The 20,617-nt window shown below is 44.5% G+C and overlaps 1 protein-coding gene across 2 annotated transcripts in view; it reads right to left on the bottom strand.

Annotated features, from left to right (window-relative positions):
• Positions 1-20,617, bottom strand: part of LOC117353568 — a 312,994-nt gene that overhangs the window by 270,113 nt on the left and 22,264 nt on the right. For both annotated transcript variants that reach the window (XM_033929657.1, XM_033929658.1), the window contains exon 3: positions 17,660-17,728. In XM_033929657.1, the coding sequence (XP_033785548.1) occupies positions 17,660-17,728 (69 nt within the window). The remainder of the gene's footprint in view (positions 1-17,659; positions 17,729-20,617) is intronic.

The raw sequence follows: 20,617 nt of genomic DNA, 5'->3' as shown, positions 1-20,617 counted from the left end.
TGGTTGGATGAATTTTTCGAGTCTACACCAGGTGATTTCTACCAATGAGGTATTGAAAACCTTGTTGAACGTTGGAAATAAGTTGTAAACAACAACAAGGGAGAATACATTTATAAGTATTGGTGCTCCGAATTGTGCGTTGCATGCCATATAGTGAAGCACGTGTTCGTTTTGCGGTTACGTGAGGCACTGCATGCATTGGTCTTTATTCTTACAGTAGAGAATTCATTAATTATAACTTTTTGTGAATTGGGACATTTAAACTTGCTTTGTTTTAATTCCAATCTAAATTTAGTCGGAGTCGGTGCATTGTTTGGCAACTCCGACTCCAGGTACCCGAAATTTCCTCCGATTCCACAGCACTGGCTACTGGGCTAGATGGTCTGACCTAGTAGGGCTATTCTTATGTTCTTAACAGCCATAAGAATTTATATGAAAGGACAGCATAGAATTTTGAAGCACTTTCCTTCCCCCCCCCAAAAAAAAAAAAAAAAAAAAAGAAAGACTCTTAGCATCCCTTTCTGGGAGCACATAGGAGGGAATTTTGGACTGTTCCAGAGCCTTCCTTCCAATGTAAGTTCCAGCAAAATCAGAAGTTACATCAGAAGGAGGTACTTGGCCGGAGGAAGGCCCTAGAGCAGGCCTGCGACGTAGCCTCTTCGGTTGCTGAAGCTTCCAATACACTGGTAATCCTGTGGTGGGAGGCACAAAGGGGCTGATCCAGTAGGGGAGTTGCAGGGTTTATTTATTTTATTTTCTATTTTTGCCATTTTTAAACCGTGGGGCAGGGTTTGTAGGACCCAAGATCAGAAGGGGGAGCTGCTGCTGCACCCACAAAGGGGAGGGAGAAAGTTGCTTGGACTGCTGGACCAATTAGGGGGGGCTAACTCCAGAGCTTGAGCTGAGGGGAGACAGGTGCTGGATCTTGTCTGAGGATTGGGAGGGTCCATGTGGTGGGGGGACTGGAGCTGGAGGGAAGAGGGAGGTGCCAGACCCACACCTTGGCGATGAAGGGTGGGGAGAGAGGGGAGGGAGAGAGAGAGGTACAGGACCTGAAGGGAGGAGCAACGAGAAGGGAAAGAGAAAAGTTGAACCAAGTGGATGAAGGAAAAGCGAGTAAAATATTGAACATAGCTAAGGGAGGGAGGAAAGAGAGGGTGGCACACGGCAATATAAGGGGAAAGGAAAGAGAGGGTAGAGACACGGTGATATAAGGGAGTAAGAGAGGGGAAAAACTGGACACAGGGAGAAATACAAAAAGAGGGGAGATTTGGGGCATGAATGGGAGCATGGGAACAGGGGCAAAAAGGAGAATGCTGCATGGGAATGGTATATGAACACAGAGAGCAGATGACTAGACATGGGAGAGAATAAGAACGCAGAAGGAAAATGCTGGACTTAGGGGAGAGACATAGGGATATAGAGGTGTGATACTGAACACAATGGGAGGGGATCAAAGAATGATGTTATGATGAAGGCAGGGAGATGGGCACAAATGGGTAAGAAAAACCCGCACATAACTTACGTACTAAATGGTGAGACCTTGGCCAGGACCACGACGGAACGTGATCTAGGGGTGATCATTAGTGATGACATGAAGGCTGCCAAGCAAGTGGAAAAAGCTTCCTCCAGGGCAAGGCAAATGATGGGTTGTATCCGTAGAGGTTTTGTCAGCAGGAGACCTGAAGTCATGATGCCGCTATACAGGTCCATGGTGAGGCCTCACTTGGAATATTGTGTTCAATGCTGGAGACCACACTACCGGAAGGATGTGCTGAGAATCAAGTCGGTTCAACGCATGGCCACTAGGATGGTCTTGGGGCTAAAGGATCTCACATATGAAGAAAGACTGAATAAACTGAGGCTGTACTCACTTGAGGAACGAAGAGAGAGGGGAGACATGATTGAAACGTTTAAGTACATCACGGGCCGTATCGAGTCGGAAGAAGATATCTTCTACCTCATGGGCCCCTCGACCACCAGGGGGCATCCGCTGAAAATCAGGGGAGGGAAGTTCCATGGCGACTCCAGAAAATACTTCTTCACCGAAAGAGTGGTGGATCATTGGAACAGACTCCCACTGCAGGTGATTGAGGCCAACAGCGTGTCAGATTTTAAGAGAAAATGGGATATTCACATGGGATCCCTAAGGGAGTGAAACCAGGGGGCGGGTATTTGGAATGGGCAGACTTGGTGGGCTATAGCCCTTTTCTGCCGTCTTTTCTATGTTTCTAAATACTAGAAAGGGACGTATAGGAGACAGAGAAAAGAAATGCTAAACATGGAAAACAATAAATTCACAGAGATAGGAGATGGATGGTAAGCATGAAGAAAGAAGAAATGTTAAATGATCAGGAGACCCTGGCAAGTGAGTTAAGAGAAGACAAAAGAAAACAAATATCAGAGCCTGAGACCAACAAGATTTGAAGAATAAAATGATGAGACAACAAAAATGTAGGAAAAAAAAAATTCTATTTTGCGATTAGAATATATCAGATTTGAAATATGTATCCTGAAGGAGTTGGTATTTGACATAACTAGGAACCTCAAAGCCCACACCATACTTCTTTAGCTTCCAGCTGGCTTAAGGCTCTCTCTGACCAGGGGGCAGTTGCCCAAGTTGCACTCCCCCTAACATTATTCCTGCCATGTGCAACAGAAAAAAAATCAAGCAAACCGAATACTTCAACATATCATTCTGTATTAATTTGACTTGTTCATTTTTCTCAATAGTGGAGGGGATATTTTTGAGGGGAGACAGGGGTTTTGTTGATCCTTGTTCTATATTATTTATGATTTTTAAAATGACAAATTGTACATAACATTGTTTCTTTTTATACTTTAGTAAAATAAGTTCAATATAAAATCATAACTATTCGAGGGTTGTGCGGTTAGGATCAGACAGTTTGCGGAGACGGGGACAAATTTTTTCCACAGATTCATTCTCTACATGGAACAAATCCATAAACTTAAGAGTGGCTCTTTGCATAGCATTGTTGAGCCCGTTGTGTCCAGCAGAGACAGAGGGGCACAAAACAGCAACCTTCCACCTGCTGAACACAGAGAAAGATACTGGAATCTTCCAGAGGGCACAACAGCTTATCCAGTAATGTCACTGTAGAACTTTTCTTTGCCTCCACCTGCTGATAGAAAGGTGCAGAACAGTGAGCTGACACTAAGAAAGTGAAATGAATGAAAAATTAGGTTCTTACCTTTGCTAATCTTCTTTCTTGTAAATCCACACTTTCCTCCCTACAGATCAGGCGGGTAGAGGGAAATAACCCACTGGTCCCAGAATAAAGTGGGATTGTACAAGAACTATGTTTAATGGCAATGGGATAACCTAAGAACTCATCACTTTAATAGGACCCTATAAAAGTATATTCTACCGAAAATGCATTTACTATAAAGCTTTGAAAAAGAGATTAGTTCCTTAACTTGCTAATTTCTTTTCTAGTAGATAGATGTGTCATTCTGGAAGGACAGGAAATATCCCAGTGCCCGTGAGCCACGCAGAAGAAATCTACTCTGGCTTTTGAATCCTTTACTTCACCATTGGGCTCTGCTGCCCCCTTCTGTTTAGTTCCAAAGCAGGCAATAGCCCCTTCTAGAAACAGCAGTGAAGGAGGAGTACGGGGAATCCCCCCAAAGAACAAGTCTGTTCTGCTCTGAAATTATAACATGTTAAACACTGAACCATCAAAACAGCGAAAGAATCATGCCAAACAAAAATTAATGGAGCTCAAATACTCCTAAGTGACCTAGCAATAGAATATTCTTCATACTCTGAAGGTCTGATTGGCATCCAACCGACAGGTTTGGATACAAACATTCTGAGTGAGATAGAAGGCAGGCATAGGAAATAAATGACACGGTCTAAAACAGGGGTGGGCAACTCCAGTCCTCGAGGGCTGGGATCCAGTCGGGTTTCCAGGATTTCCCCAATGAATATGTATTGAAAGCAGTGTAAAGCAGTGTATGCAAATAGATCTTAAGCATATTCATTGGGAAAATCCTGAAAACCATAGAAACATAGAAATAGACGGCAGATAAGGGCCCACGGCCCATCTAGTCTGCCCACCTTAATGTCCCTCCCCTACCTTTGCCCTGTGAATAGATCCCATGTGCCGATCCCATTTGGCCTTAAAATCATGCACGCTGCTGGCCTCAATCACCTGTAGTGGAAGACTATTCCAGCGATCAACCACTCTTTCAGTGAAAAAGAATTTCCTGGTGTCACCTCGTAGTTTCCCGCCCCTGATTTTCAACGGATGCCCTCTTGTTGTCGTGGGACCCTTGAAAAAGAAGATATCCTCCTCCGCCTCGATGCGGCCCGTAAGATACTTGAACGTCTCGATCATGTCCCCCCTCTCTCTGCGCTCCTCGAGCGAGTATAGCTGTAATTTGTCAAGCCGTTTTTCGTATGGTAGATCCTTGAGTCCCGAGACCATCCGGGTGGCCATTCTTTGCACCGACTCCAGTCTCAGCACATCCTTGCGATAATGCGGCCTCCAGAATTGCACACAGTATTCCAGGTGGGGCCTCACCATGGATCTATACAATGGCATAATGACTTCCGCCTTACGACTGACGAAACCCCTTCGTATGCAGCCCATGATTTGTCTTGCCTTGGACGAAGCCTGCTCCACTTGATTGGCAGACTTCATGTCCTCACTGACGATTACCCCCAAGTCTCGTTCTGCTACCGTTTTTGCTAGGATCTCGCCATTAACCCGACTGGATCCCGACTGGATTCCAGCCCTCGAGGACCGAAGTTTCCCACCCCTGGTCTAGAATGTCACCTATCTACTAGAAAACATATTAGCAAGGTAATAAACTATCTAGTGAAATAGGTGTGTCAGTCTGGATGGACAGGACATACAAAAGCAGTCCCAGAATCTAGGGTGGGACCAATGCGCCAGCTCTCAATACTGAGGACCCAAAGTTGGAGTTCTCCCTTGCTACTATATATACTTCTGTAAAATTTGACAAATATATGTAGAGTGTACCAAGTCGCCTCCCTACAAATCTCCTGAGGGGGAGAGACTGCCCTAGCTTCTGCTCACAACGAAGCTACTTTTCTTGTCGAATGTGCCTTTACAGAAACGGGGGATAATTTCCACAAACAATATATGCTGACAAAATGGCACTACGGATCCATCTGGAAATTGTGGCCTTGGAAGCAGACACACTGCATCTAGCTGGATTTGTAAGCACAAAAAGATGGTCAGATATCTTGAGGTTACTAATGAGTTCAGGCTATTGGAGAAGCACTCTTTTTAATATCCAGCTTCGTCAGAATCCAGTTCTTTTTCTTGGATAAATTAAGGGAAACCTTAAAAGTTTCCTCTTTAAAGATGCATATGAATGCTAAAAGATCTCTGGGTCCACACTACCGATTTCTGTAGCAATCATATTCAACATTGATATGATTTCTCCCATTGCCCTCTTGTTTTTAACCTTAATTGTACTCTTTTCTTTTTAAAATTTTATTTCCCCCTACTATCCTTTTGTTTTCATGTAAGTTATGTTTTGTCATTAACAAGTATGTTAATTGTTCCCCATTTTAATTTTTTAATTGTTAAACGCTTAGAATTTTGATTAGCGTTAGATCAAATTTTAATATAACTTGAAACTTGACTGAACACCGGCAATCTGACTTCTTGATTGGCAAGGTATACCAAAACAACCTTCAGCAAAAAGGATGGAACAATACACAAAGACACCAGCTTCAGTAAATTTGAGGAAAAGCTCTCTGCAAGGAAAGGCCTGTAACTCAGAGACCCTTCTCGCCGAGGCAATAGCCACCAGAAAAACAAAGAGTTTTGAACGACAGATCCAACAAGTATGTTTCCTTCAGCGGCTCATAAGGAACCTGGCTGAAAACCTGCAAAACTACGTTAAAGATCCCAAGAATGCTGCGCCAGCTTAGTTCTTTAGTCCTGAGCCCTAAAGCAAGTGCTTGGGACTCTAAAGAGACACCACTGAGTTGCTTGCCAAGAAAGGCTCCTTTTCTTTGATGCGCCAGTGCTGGAAAGATTTCCAAGCCTTAGCATAGGCTGAGACAGTCATCGGCTTTTTAAACCTGAGTGGAGTAGCAATGACTACCTCTGAATATCCCTTAATGTCCCACTCTCAAGAGCCATGCCATAAGAGCACCGTGATCCAAATCTTCTATGAACACTGGTCCCCGAGATAGGTCTGACTACACTCAACAGCCTGAGACTGGGACCTGTTTGAAAATAGAAACATAGAAACATGATGGCAGATAAAAGGCCAAATGGCCCATCTAGTCTGCCCATCCGCAGTAACCATTATCTCTTTCTCTGAGAGATCCCACGTGCTTATCACATGCCCTCTTGAATTCAGACACAGTCTCTTGTCAGGAGACTGTTCCACGCATCTACCACCCTTTCTATAAAATAGTATTTCCTTAGATTACTCCAGGGCCTATCACCTCTTAACTTCATCCTATGCCCTTTCTTTGAAGAGTTTCCTTTCAAATGAAAGAGACTTGACTCATGCGCATTTACATTACATAGGTATTTAAACGTCTCTATCATATCTCCCCTCTCCCGCCTTTCCTCCAAAGTATACAGATTGAGATCTTTAAGTCTGTCCCCATACGCCTTATGATGAAGACCACACACCATTTTAGTAGCCTTCCTCTGGACCGACTGCACCCTTTTTATATCTTTTTGAAGATGCGGCCTCCAGAATTGTACACAATATTCTAAATGAGGTCTCACTAAAGTCTTATACAGGGGCATCAATACCTCCTTTTTCCTACTGGCCATATCTCTCCCTATGACATCCAGCATCCTTCTAGCTTTCGCCGTCACCTTTTCAACCTGTTTGGCCACCTTAAGATCATCACATATAATCACACTCAAGTCCCGCTCTTCTGTCATGAACATAAGTTCTTCACCCCCTAAACTGTATCATTCCCTTGAAATTTGCAACCCAAATGCATGACCTTGCATTTCTTAGCATTAAATTTTAGCTGCCAAATTTCAGAGCATTCTTCAAGCTTCGTCAGGTCTTTCTACATGTTATTCACATCATCCGGCGTGTCTATTCTATTGCAGATTTTGCTATCATCTGCAAAGAGGCAAATCGTACCCAACAACCCTTCAGCAATATCATTTATAAAAATGTTAAAAAGAACAGGCCCATGAACAGAACCTCGAGGCATACCACTGGTAACATCTCTTTCCTCAGAGCGATCTCCATTTATCACTATCCTTTGTCATAAGAACATAAGAAGTGCCATCTCCGGAACAGACCCTAGGTCCATCTAGTCTGGCAATCCGCACATGTGGAGGCCCCGCCAGGTGTACCCTGGCATAGTTTTAGTCCCCATATCACTCTAAGCTTCTCATAAGGAGATGTGCATCTAGCTTACCCTTACCTATGTCACCTTATACCACTCATAAGGAGATGTACATCTAACTTACCCTTAAATCCTAGAATGGTGGATTCCGCAATTACCTCTTCTGGGAGAGCATTCCAGGTGTCTACCACTCGTTGATTGAAGCAGAACTTCCTGTTATTTGTCCTGAACTTGTCCCCTCTTAGCTTCAGTCCATGTCCTCTTGTCCGTGTCACATTGGATATTGTAAATAATTTTTTATCCTGCTCTATTTTGTCAATTCCTTTCAGTATTTTGAAAGTCTCGATCATATCCCCTCGCAGTCTCTTCTTCTCAACAGAGAACAATCCCAGTCTCTTAAGTCGTTCATCATATTCCAAGTTCTCCATGCCCTTTATTAGATTCATTGCTCATCTCTGCACCCTCTCGAGTATTTTTATATCCTTCTTTAGGTATGGAGACCAATGTTGGATGCAGTATTCCAAGTGTGGTCTGACCATCGCTCTATAAAGCGGCAGTATTACTTTCTCCAATCTACTCGTGATTCCCTTCTTTATCATGCCTAGCATTCTATTCGCATTCTTCGCTGCAGCCACGCATTGCACCAACGGCTCCAAGGTCCTATCGATTAATATGCCCAGGTCCCTTTCCTGGTCGGTTTTTCCCAGAGTTGCACCTGACATACTATACTTGTGTTCAGGGCTGTGGATCGGTAGATAAATGTTCCGACTCCGACTCCTCAGTTTTTTGTACTTCAGACTCCGACTCCAGGTACCCGAAATTTCCTCCAACTCCGACTCTGACTCCACAGCACTGGTTAATTTTCAGATTGTTAAAATGGAATGTCAAGTTGAGCGAAATGAGCATTTTCGACACCACCTTCTTTTTGCTTTTAATCAAGGTTCTAAGGCCGCAGAAGCTGCTCTCAACATTTGTGCTGTGTATATAGTGGGTGCTATAGCTGAAAGAATCGCTCGTGATTGGTATGCCAAGTTCAAAAATGGAGTCGGTAGATAAATGTTCCGACTCCGACTCCTCAGTTTTTTGTACTTCTGACTCCGACTTCAGGTACCCGAAATTTCCTCCGAATCCGACTCCACAGCCCTGTTTGTGTTCCTTATTTTTTCTGCCTAAGTGCATCACTTTGCATTTTTCCACATTAAACTTCATCTGCCATTTATCTGCCCAATTTTCCAATCGGCTCAAGTCGCTCTGGAGTTCCTCACTGTCCTTCTGCGATTTGATTGCCCAGCATAACTTTGTGTCATCTGTAAACTTGATGATCTCACTGGATGTTCCATCCTCCAGGTCATTTATGAAGATATTAAATAAGATGGGCCCAAGTACCGAGCCCTGGGGCACACCGCTAGTCACAGTCTTCCAGTCTGAGAATTTCCCATTTATGCCCACTCCCTGCCTTCTGTTCTCCAGCCATTTGCCTATCCATCTTAGTATGTCTCCTATTCCATGGCCTTGCAGTTTCCTGAGGAGTCTTACATGTAGAACCTTGTCAAACGCTTTCTGAAAATCCAAGTACATAATATCCACCGGTTCTCCATTATCAATTTGTCTGTTCACTGTCTTAAAAAATTGAAGTAGCTTCGTCAAACATGACTTCCCTTTCCTGAATCCATGTTGGCTGGCTCTCATCAGGTCGTGTGTGTCTAAGTGCCGGGTTATGCTATCCTTGATCAGCGCCTCAACCATCTTCACAGAGACCAACATGAGATTCGCAGGTCTATAGTTGCCCGTTACTCCTCTTGATCCTTTTTTAAATATCGGCATGACATTTGCTATCTTCCAGTCATCCGGTATCTGTCCTGTTTTGATTGACAGATTGGCAAGTTTTTGCAATAGTTCTCCGATTTCCACTTTTAGCTCTTTCAAGACTCTCGGATGAATTCCGTCCGGTCCAGGAGATTTGTCACTTTTGAGTTTGTCGATCTGGTGGTAAATCTGGTCCAAGTCCACTTCTACTGTGTTACTCCTTTGAACATTTCCACTGCTTCTGGAATTTCTGCAGTGTCTTCCTTTGTAAAGACAGACGCAAAGAAGGAATTTAGTCTGTCTGCGATTTGTTCGTCTTCCTGGTCGTCCAGCAGTCCCACTGCCTCTTTTGCGGGTTTTCTCCCTTTCACATACCTGAAGAAGGGCTTGAAGTTTTTGGCCTCCTGCGGTATTTTCTCCTCTTAGTTCTTTTTGGCATCCTTCACCACCCTGTGACACTTCTTCTGATCATCCTTGTGTTTGTTCCAAGTTTTGGTTGTTTTCATGCGTTTCCATGCTTTGAAGGAGTCCTTCTTTTCTTTTATGGCTTCCTTAACCTCTTTAGTAAGTCACGCCGGCTCTCTTTTGGCCTTTGGTTTTCTTTGCTTTGGACATCCGCAGAATGTAGAGGCTTTGTGCTTCCGTGATAGTATTTTCAGAAGGGACCATGCCTGTTCTACCGTTTTGACTTTGCCCATTTTTTTTCTTGAACCGTTGTTTCACCGTGGTTCTCATGCTATCGTATCTTCCCCTTTTAAAGTTTAAAGTCGTGGTTGAGGTTTCAGTACCTTTCTCCTTCCCGACATAGAGTTTGAAGTTGATCCTGTTGTGATCACTCGTCCCCAGCGGGACTGTGACTTCTACATCTTTAGCCGGCCCCATAATGCTGTTTAGGACCAAGTCCAAGGTGACGTTTTCTCTTGTCGGCTCTCCCACCAATTGTTCCAGGAAGCAGTCCCTAGCACTTCCAGGAACATTGCCTCCTTGCCACAATTTGAGGTTCCCAGGTCCCAGTCTATCCCTGGAAAGTTGAAATCCCCCAAGATTACAACATTACCTGTCTTACTTTCGTGTTTAATTTCCTCTATCATTTCCGCGTCTGTTTCCTCCCCCTGTCCTGGCGGTCGGTAGTAAAGGCCTATCTTTGTGTCAGCACTGTTGTGTCTGGGAATCTTTATCCAGAGGGATTCCAGCTTCTCTTTCTCTTCTGTCGTAGTCACTCTCACAGATTCTATTTCCTCACGAACATATAGGGCAATACCTCCACCTTTCTGCCCCACTCTATCTCTTCTGTACAGTTTGTATCCCTGTAGTACTGTATCCCATTTGTTTTTGTCACCTTCCACTTAACCAGTTCTTGATCGAGCCCATCACTTTTGGACCCATCCCAAGGGCACTCAGTTTATTTATTAGACGTCTGTGTGGAACACTGTCAAAGGTTTTGCTAAAATTTTAATACACCACATGTAGCGCATTCCCTCTATCCAATTCTCAGGTAACCCAGTCAAAGAAATTGATCAGATTTGTCTGACAAGACCTACCTCTAGTGAATCCAAGTCCTGTAATCCACAGGATTCCAGAAACTTGACCATTCTCTGTTTTAAAAGTGTTTCCACTAATTTTCTTACCACGGAAGTCAGACTTACCGTCCTGTAATTTCCTACTTCTTCCTTACTTCTACTTTTATGGAGGGACCACATCCGTCCTTCTCCAGTCCTCCGGTACGACTCCTGACTCTAGAGAGTTGAAAAGGTCAGTCAGCGGAGCCACCAGAACTTCCCTAAGTTCCTTCAGCACCCTCAGATGTACACCATCCAGCCCCATCGCTTTGTCTACCTTTATTTTAGATAGCTCTTCATAAACACAACCCTCTGAAAAATCAATCGGGGTCTATTACTCCTCCATTCCTATTCATGTTTGTTTTCCGAGGTCGCGCTCCCAGCATTTCAGCTGTGAACACAGAACAGAAATATTTGTTAAGCAATTCGGCCTTTTCTATATCAGCTTCTACATATTCCTCCCCTTCACCTTTGACTCTCACAATGCCACTTTTGCACTGCTTCCTATCACTAATATATCTAAAAAATGTCTTGTCTCCCCATTTTACTGTGTCAGCTATTTTTTCTTCCATTTGCATCTTTGCTTTCCTGACTACACGACCAGCCTCTCTCAACTTTTTCAAGTATTTTTGCCTGTCTTCCTCTTTCTGTAATCTTTTGTACTTTATGAAAGCTAACCTCTTATTCCTTACCTTCTCAGCTACTACTTTTGAGAACAAAGTGGCCTTCTTTTCCTTTTACTTACTTGCCTCACAAAAAGGTTTGTCGCCCTTACAATCGCTCCTTTAAAGTTTTGCCCACCGCATTTCCACTCCTTCCAGACGTTCCCATCCAGACAATAATTCCTCGACATAAACCCCATCCGAACAAAGTTATTTTTTTAAATCTAGAATCTTTGCTTTTGAATAAGAACATAAGCTATGCCTCTGCTGGGTCAGACCTGAGGTCCATCTTGCCTAGCAGTCTGCTCACACGGCGGCCCAACAGGTCCAGGACCTGAGCAGTAATCCTCTATTTATACCCTTCTATTCCCTTTTCCAGCAGGAAAATGTCCAATCCTCTCTTAAATCCCAGTACTGTATTCTGCCCTATAACGTCCTCTGGAAGCGCATTCCAAGTGTCCACCACACGTTGGGTAAAGAAAAACTTCCTGGCATTTGTATTGAATCTGTCCCCTTTCAACTTTTCCGAATGCCCTCTTGTTCTTTTATTTTTTTTGAAAGTTTGAAGAATCTGTCCCTCTCTACTCTCTCTATGCCCCTCATGAGCCCTCTCTGTACCCATCTTAATATTAAATCGTATCATGCAGTGATCACTGTATGCCAGATGATTACCCATGTAACACCAAAAACACTTTCCCCATCACCCACTGTAACATCTGCACAACCAATCTGGAGCCACAAGAATGATGTTTTCACAATGACCTGCGGTCCTGTGGAGGATCCTTCCTATCATGGGCCACAGAGAGAACACATACAAGAGCTTGCTCTGCGGCCATAGCTGGACCAGACAATCTAGAATCATGCTTCCGGTCTCAGACAGAAAAAACTGTCTGCCTTTTTGTTTTGCGCTGTTGCCATGAGATCGAAAGTCAGGTGACACCAGCAATGAATAATGGTTTGGAAGGCAGCCACAGACAGCATCCACTCACCTGGATCCAGTGTCTGTCTGCTGAGGAAATCAGCCAAGAGTGCATGAAAATGAAGCTCCACCCTCTTGAACAGTAAGTGGGCTTCCAGACCCACTTGGTGCCCCTCGGCAATTGATATAGGCTACCATAGTAGCATTGTCTGAAAAGACTTGTTCTGCAAAGCTAGCCAAATGGCTCAAAGTTCCAGCCTGTTGATCGACCACTTTCTCTGGGTAGACTACCAACACCCCAGAAACGGATAACGATTACAGTGCGCTCACCGGCCGAACTGGCTGGCACCTGTCGTCGCAATTATCCAGGAAGCTATATGGAGGGGTACACACCTGGCCAATGACTGAGGATGGAGTCACCAGTCCATACTGACCTGGTCTTCCAGAGTCCAGGACAGAAGAACCTGCAGGAAGTCCTACTGAGGAGACTAATGTGATAACTTGTTCTGGAGAGGACGCATGTGAGCTTTTGCCCAGGGAATCATGGATATAATGGCTGCCATGGAACCTAACACTTGGATATAGTGCCACATGGATGGAGCTGGCTTGGCTAGCAAGTTCGCTACCTAAGTGCAAATCTTCTGTCTACATGCCTTTGGAAGATAGACACAGCCGCTTGCCATGTATTCCACCCAGGTATTCCAGGGATTGTGATGGAGTTAGCTGGCTCTTTCCAAAATTCACTATCTAACCCATATTCTGTAGAACTTGGACCCCACAAGCTACAGCTTGCTCTCCCTTTGGCAAATGACAGAGCCCTGATCAGCCAGTCATCTAGGTATGGACAAATCTGTCTCCATGCAGAACTTTGAGGGCTGCATTGACACGAGTAAAATCCAGAATGGGTTGCCAACCATCTGAGCCTTTCCTTGGCACAATGAAGTATCTTCCCCAGCCCAAATCTTTGGCTGGCATGGGCTATATTGCCTAAATATCCAACCTATACTGTGACCTCTATCCTGTCTACTTTTTCTGATCGCCCGACTGGGAAGTCCACAACCAGTCCATTAAAGGCCAATCAAACTTCAGGTTGTAACCACTCTGAATGATTTCCAGGACCCATCAAATTTCAGGTTGAAACCACTCTGAATGATTTCCAGGATCCAATGGTCCGACGTTATTTGTGCCCAGAACTGCACAAAGTCTGAGAGCCATCCCACTATCTGGAAGGGAACCACGCCAGACCTGGTATCATGTCTTTTTAGAGGTTGTAGCAGGACTAGAGGCCTGATTTCATCTGGGTCCTGAGAACCTCTATCTGGATCCCTGGAAGGATCTCAGAGGTAGCTGCTCCTGGATACTGCCGAGAATACCTGGAGCCATGAAATATTTGAGTGCCCTGAGCCTCTAGAGTTTCTGGGGTCTGCTGTCAGGCAGAGATTTTGGTTGACGATCTACCATGCTGGTCATGAGATCATCCAGGCCCTTACCGAATAACATTTGTTCCTTGAAAGGGAGCCTGCTGAGACTTGGAAGTGGAGTCACCAGCTCATTGCCTGATCCAGAACATTTTGCAGGCTGAGAGCAAATAAGCCAAAACTTTTCTCATAACTCTGATGTTATACAAGGCAACCGCCCCTGCTAATAGTAGCTGAGGTAAAAGCTCACCACTTACCCACTCAAGACTCTGCAACCTGGTATGACAGGCATGGGTCAAAAAAGCACCTGCTGTGGCCAATGTGATGCCCAAGACTAAACCCTCAAACTGTCTTGAGAACCACATCCACAATGCAATCCAACATATCCTTTAACACCACGCCTTCCTCACCTGGCAGAGACGTGCGTTTGGTAACCTGTGTCACCTTGGGATGACTGAACGGGTGGTGACACTCCTGTGTCCATCGAATACAGCATAAACCTAGCCACTTTAAGGGACCCTTCAGAAGAATCCCAATATTCTGTGACAAATATATTGGAATCAGGATGCCAGGGAAACGAAGAAGACTGGGCTCTCACTCCACTTATAATAGAGGAGGGAGCAGAAGGGATCTGCTGGGAGTCCAAGTTTAATTCCCACAGAGAATCAGTCTTAGAATGTAACTGAGACAAGGATTTGAACAGACAGATGATCGTGGGATCATATCCAAGACCGAGAGCCACTGAGGGATATAAAGCACAATGACTTGTCAAATGCGCACAGGATATTGGTGCAGGACACATGTGGGCCACACTATTCCTTCTGTTTCCCGCTCTCAGGTGGTGTGTGTGTGGGGGGGAACCCCTCACTGTCGTTCGTGGGGGGGTTTGGAACTCTTGTTCAGAGGTATGGGGACCCCCCCCCCACTACACTTAGAACTCAATTACAACTCACGCTCTCGCTCTGACATGGATGTGTGTGTGGGGAACCTTTTACAATTACATGCTCTCGCGCTCTTAGGGGGAGTGCTCAATGCCGACGTGCTCTAAATTAAAAGATTGCCGCAAACCCACCCCACTACACTTACAATTGCGCCCAGGCAATTCCATTCCCTTCATGTGCTCACTTGTCTCTGCGTGCATTTGACCGAGTGGAATTGTCGGCACACCAATGTCCTGTGTGCTAAGGTTGGTATACTATAAAGCAGACGTATCAATCTGCAACCCTGCATCTCCTGAGAGGGAGGGCGCACCCTGAAACAGCAAGGGCATAGCAAAATCCTCCATCCTCTAAATCTCCCTCAGAAAGGCCCCCTAGCTTCTGGCCAGCTGTACCCAGTGTGGCAGACACACCCTGGGAGCCTCTGCCCCCTTGTGCACCTTCAGAAGTGCTGCCAGACTTCCCTTTTGAAAGGGAGGTCCTGAAAAGCTATCCACATCAAATTAAATTTCAGAGAAAACATCATACTAGACAGCTCTGAGTCTCCTGAAGAGGGCACTAGCTTGCGTCTCTTGGGTTCCACGGTCTCCAGACCCCTGCATTTAGGACAGCCACTATGCCAGAGCTCTGAAAGGAATATAGCCCCAACCAAACAGGTTTCCTGCCTGTTCTTCGGCCCTAGAGACCAAAGGGGAGGCTAAACCAACCACTCCTGCCCCCCCCCCTTTCATGTGCTGCACAGCACATGGTGCCATCCAGCGCAAATCTGGCATGAATTAGGGTCATAAGTCTGAGGACTCTATCCCTGCTAGTTTTAAGGCAAAACGAGGCGATTTAGAGCTTCTGGAAAAACTTTAGGGGGGAGGGGGATGAGAAAGAAAACAAATTATTGGGAAATCCAAGATTGGCACCACAACAGTGTTTTGGCAAAAAATAAATGGCTCCAAAACACTAAATTAAAATGAAAACCCTGCAATTTTAGAGGTGGAGGAACATCAGGGAACAGGCAGAGATCTTTAATATTTAACATGTACAGACTTCCCCCACACCACCTTTCCAGGATTTTCCTTATAGGCTGTAACAACCTTACTATGACCTGTGCTGCCTATTTGCAGCCTGCTTCGGCTCCAAAAGGTAACTGGATCTGAGAGAAGAAATTGGTGCCTCAAAACTGAATGTCCTTCCAGTGCTGAATCTTCGGGCTGCCAGTCTGACTACCTCCAACCCCTGCGGACCCACAGACGCAAAAATGAGGGAGGCAAAATGCAGCCAGCACCCTGCGAGTCCCGCTGAGTCCCCAACAAATGCCTAACAGCCTGAACTCAAGCACCTGCAACACTGTAGGAAAATTCTACAAGGGGAATGGCCCCGAGTTTCAAAAATGTTTCTGTGGGCTGGCCAACAGCCTGTCAGCTGCAGTCTGCTTCTCCTCCACGCAAGCAGAGCTGTACCCTCAGCCAGTGAAGCTCTTAGCATAGAAATGAAAAAGACTGAAAAACAGTGACAAAAATAAAGAAATAGGCTGAGCAGATCAGAAAGACTCCTTCAGGCTTGCATGCAGAAGTTAAAAATTGAAGGGGGCAGAGTTCTCTGGTGAAGTAGAAGGGATGCTTTTCTGGGTCAATTACAGCTTTGAGCTAGACATTTTTTTATATAGATTCCATCTGCAAGGCTCACGAGCATTGGGATATTACCCATTTCTCCAGAATGGCACACCTATTGCACTAGAATGGAACTTACCTCAAGGATTCAAAAGTGTTTAAAGACCATAAGGCTAATCTAAACTGCTTATTTTCCTTTAATATTATACGGTATAAAAAATGAGACACTCACCTGAATATATCACCTGTAAAGTACATATATGGAGAAGAACCAGCAATGCCATGCTCTCACAGCATAAGGCAAAAGAGGAATGATGAAAAATTAGCATTCTATTTGGGGGCAAATTGGAAACTCAAGGTTCTACTCATGCAATATCATGTTTATGCATTCCACTATTACTTTATACAGACTGAAGCCCATATTAGAATCACTCCTTTGACTATGATAAAATCTAATCTAATCTGGATTTATATAACATTTTTTATCCTAAGGATACAAACTCATGCTTTATAATTACATTATTTTACATACAAAACATGGTATGAACGTTTTTACAATAGAAACTATATGTAGGAAGTAGTGTGGGGGAACGAAGCAAAACCTCCCCATCCCAAAAAGAAAATTTTTAGTAAAAAGGAAATTAAAAGGTTAGACGTGGAGCATTCTAGAATACAGAAATTTCTTGAAACACCTGAAGAACCAAATGTCTATGCTCAACTTATCAGTATACAAGTGTGTTAGGTGTCATTGACTCAGATTTGAATTCTAGCAACTTGATGAGTTAAGATCCAAAACACACACTCAGTAATACTGAATACAGTAAAGTAAACCCCCGTGAATTTGCAGTTTGCGGACTTAGTAATTCACGGTATTTTCCGACTGCCTCTTCCTGGTACTAAAGTCAGTCTACACCAATCAGGAGCTGCTTTGACACGTTATCTGGTGTGTCAAAGCAGCTCCTGATTGGTGTAGCCTGACTTTAGTATCAGGAAGAGGCAGTCGGAAAATACTGAGAATGATTTTCAGTACCTGCCAGCGCCCCAGCTGCCCTCTCCTGCCTTTGATCAGCTCCTAAACAGCATTTGCAGTTTTTCAAAATTTGCGGGTGTTCCTGGAACAGAACCCCCACGAATTTCAGGGGAGTACTGTATTAAGACTTTATATGGCACCAAGAAAAAATAATTTGAAGTTGTAAACTATAAACCATTTCAACCTGAAAGTAGAAATATATAAGGAAATATAAGTTTAAAGCTGAACTGGAAAACTCCCAGGAAATTAAAATTTGATTTCAGAAAAATAAAGCTAAAAGTGAAATAAGATATAAAGGAAAAATTTGTGTCTGTCTCTACAATCCCTTCAACAGGAGCCTAAGTATTCTATTTCCAGCTCTGGGTTAAATATTAAGATCCAAATTAATATTACCTTCTTATGCTTTGACCCACGATAATGTAACTGAAGAATTGATTCACTCAGACATGGAACTTGGCAGATCTATTAAAAAAAGGGGAAAAAAGGCAAATTATGTGAAATCTCTTAGAACAGGGGTGTCAAACTCATCACATTAAGGGACCAAATCCAAAACACAGGCTAAGTCATGGGCCAGACCCCTCCCCCATAACACCACAATTTTTTCCATTCATTTTTCATATATATACACACACACACACACACAATATAATCTTATTAACACATAATAGTTAACCACAAAATTAAACTACACAAAGCACACAACATTCATTCCTACCAGAACACAGATAACCCCTATGCAAATACTGAACCAAAAACTAAAAGTACTAATATATAAAAAAGAAACCCTAAGATTTAAGACCCTGCATGCAGTACAACCCCCAGAGAAAAAGAAACATGTATTTCTTCCTGAGCAGTGTAAAATATAGACAGCAGATTAAAATTTTCAAAATTGACAATTCCAAACACTAAATTGAAATTAAAATCATTCCCCCTACCTTTGTCGTCTCTGGCAGGTATCTTACCTTCTGGCTGTTTTATGCGGCCTGCGGTCCGATGCCCCCGGTGTTATCTTGTGGCCAGCTCCCTCCGCCTAACAGCTGCAGTGTGCACAAAGCCGCATGCAGCGGCTCCTCACACGTCCCACGCCTCACCAGATGCATTCCCTCTGATGTTGCAATGTCAGAGAAGGCTTCCAGTTCAGGCACAAGATGCGCGAGAAGCCACTGCATGCGGCTTCGTCCACACTGCAGCTGTGAGGATAACACCGGGGGCATCGGACCATGGGCTGCCTAAAACGGCTACGCGGGTCTTGACACCTGTGTCTTAGAAAAACATTACCAAAGCAATACAGTTACTTTCTTAATCCACAAAAACAAGGAGAAATTTGATCTTACCTGTTCATTTTCTTTCCTCGAATCTTAACATAGTAAATGACGGCAAATAAAGACCTGAACGGTCCATCCAGTCTGCCCAGTTATACCCATCAAAAAATACATGATTAAATTAACTTATCTCTTTCTTTGATATTTCTGGGCCATAGACTGTAAAGCACAGTTACTTACCGTAACAGGTGTTATCCAGTGACAGCAGGCAGATATTCTTGACTGATGGGTGACGGCACCGACGGAGCCCCGGTACGGACAATTTTAGAGTGATTGCACTCTAAGAACTTGGAAAGTTCTGGCATGCCGCACCGCGCACGTGCCTTCCCGCCCGACAGAGGCGCGCGGTCCACCAGTTATGATAAGCCAGCTAAGAAGCCAACCCGGGGAGGTGGGTGGGACGCAAGAATATCTGCCTGCTGTCCCTGGATAACACCTGTTACGGTAAGTAACTGTGCTTTATCCCAGGACAAGCAGGCAGCATATTCTTGACTGATGGGTGACCTCCAAGCTAACAAAAAGAGGGATGGAGGGAAGGTTGGCCATTAGGAAAACAAATTTTGCAAAACAGATTGGCCGAAGTGTCCATCCCGTCTGGAGAATGCATCCAGACAATAATGAGATGTAAAAGTATGAACTGAGGACCAAGTAGCAGCCTTGCAGATTTCCTCAATAGGAGTGGAACGGAGGAAAGCTACAGATGCTGCCATTGCTCTGACTTTATGGGCCGTGACAGAACCTTCCAGTGTCAGTCCGGTCTGAGCATAACAGAATGAAATGCACGCTGCCAGCCAATTAGACAACGTACGCTTAGAAACAGGACGTCCCAATTTATTCGGATCAAAGGACAGAAAGAGTTGGGGAATTGATCTGTGGGGTTTTGTACGCTCTAGATAGTACGCCAGAGCCCTTTTACAATCCAAAGTATGCAGAGCTTGTTCCCCAGAATGAGAATGAGGTTTTGGAAAGAAAACAGGTAGAACAATGGATTGGTTGAGATGGAATTCAGAGACAACCTTAGGGAGAAACTTTGGATGGGTACGCAGAACCACCTTGTCATGGTGAAAAACCGTAAAAGGTGGATCTGCAACCAGTGCATGAAGCTCACTGACCCTCCTGGCAGAGGTAAGAGCAATAAGGAAAAGTACTTTCCAAGTGAGAAACTTGAAAGGAGAGGTAGCCAAGGGTTCAAATGGAGGCTTCATTAAGGCAGAAAGAACCACATTGAGATCCCAGATAACAGGAGGGGCTTTAAGAGGTGGTTTCACATTGAAAAGCCCTCGCATGAACCTGGACACCAGGGGATGAGCTGAGAGAAGTTTTCCATGGACCGGCTCATGAAAAGCAGCACTGAGGTGGACTCTGATGGAAGAAGACTTAAGGCCAGAGTCAGACAAGGAAAGTAAATAATCCAACAACGTCTCCACTGCTAGGGAAGTGGGATCAAAATGATGAAGAAGACACCAGGAAGAAAATCTCGTCCACTTCTGATGATAACATTGCAGAGTGGCTGGTTTCCTGGAGGCATCTAGAATGGAACGAACAGGCTGAGATAAAAGAGTATCATGAGATGTCAGCCCGAGAGATACCAAGCTGTCAGGTGCAGAGACTGTAGGTTGGGATGTAGAAGGGTCTCCTGATGCTGTGTAAGCAGAGAAGGAAACAGTGGAAGAAGAAAAGGTTCCCTGGAACTGAGTTGAAGTAGAAGGGAGAACCAATGTTGCCTGGGCCACCTCGGAGAAATCAGAATCATGGTGGCTCGTTCCCTCTTGAGCTTGAACAAGGTTCTCAACATGAGAGGCAGAGGAGGGAAGGCGTACAGGAACAGATTTGACCAGTCGAGGACAAACGCATCTGCTGCCAGACGGTGAGGAGAGTAGAGTCTGGAGCAGAATAGGGGCAGCTGATGATTGTGAGGAGCTGCAAAGAGGTCTATCTGAGGAGTGCCCCATTGAGTGAAGATAGACTGTAGAGTTACAGGATCGAGTGTCCACTCGTGAGGCTGGAGGATTCTGCTGAGTTTGTCCGC

Source organism: Geotrypetes seraphini, chromosome 2 (genome assembly GCF_902459505.1).
Source record: "Geotrypetes seraphini chromosome 2, aGeoSer1.1, whole genome shotgun sequence".
Taxonomy (NCBI): Eukaryota; Metazoa; Chordata; class Amphibia; order Gymnophiona; family Dermophiidae; genus Geotrypetes; species Geotrypetes seraphini.
The sequence above is the reverse complement of the archived record's forward strand: the minus strand, read 5'-3'. Positions and strand labels throughout refer to the sequence as shown.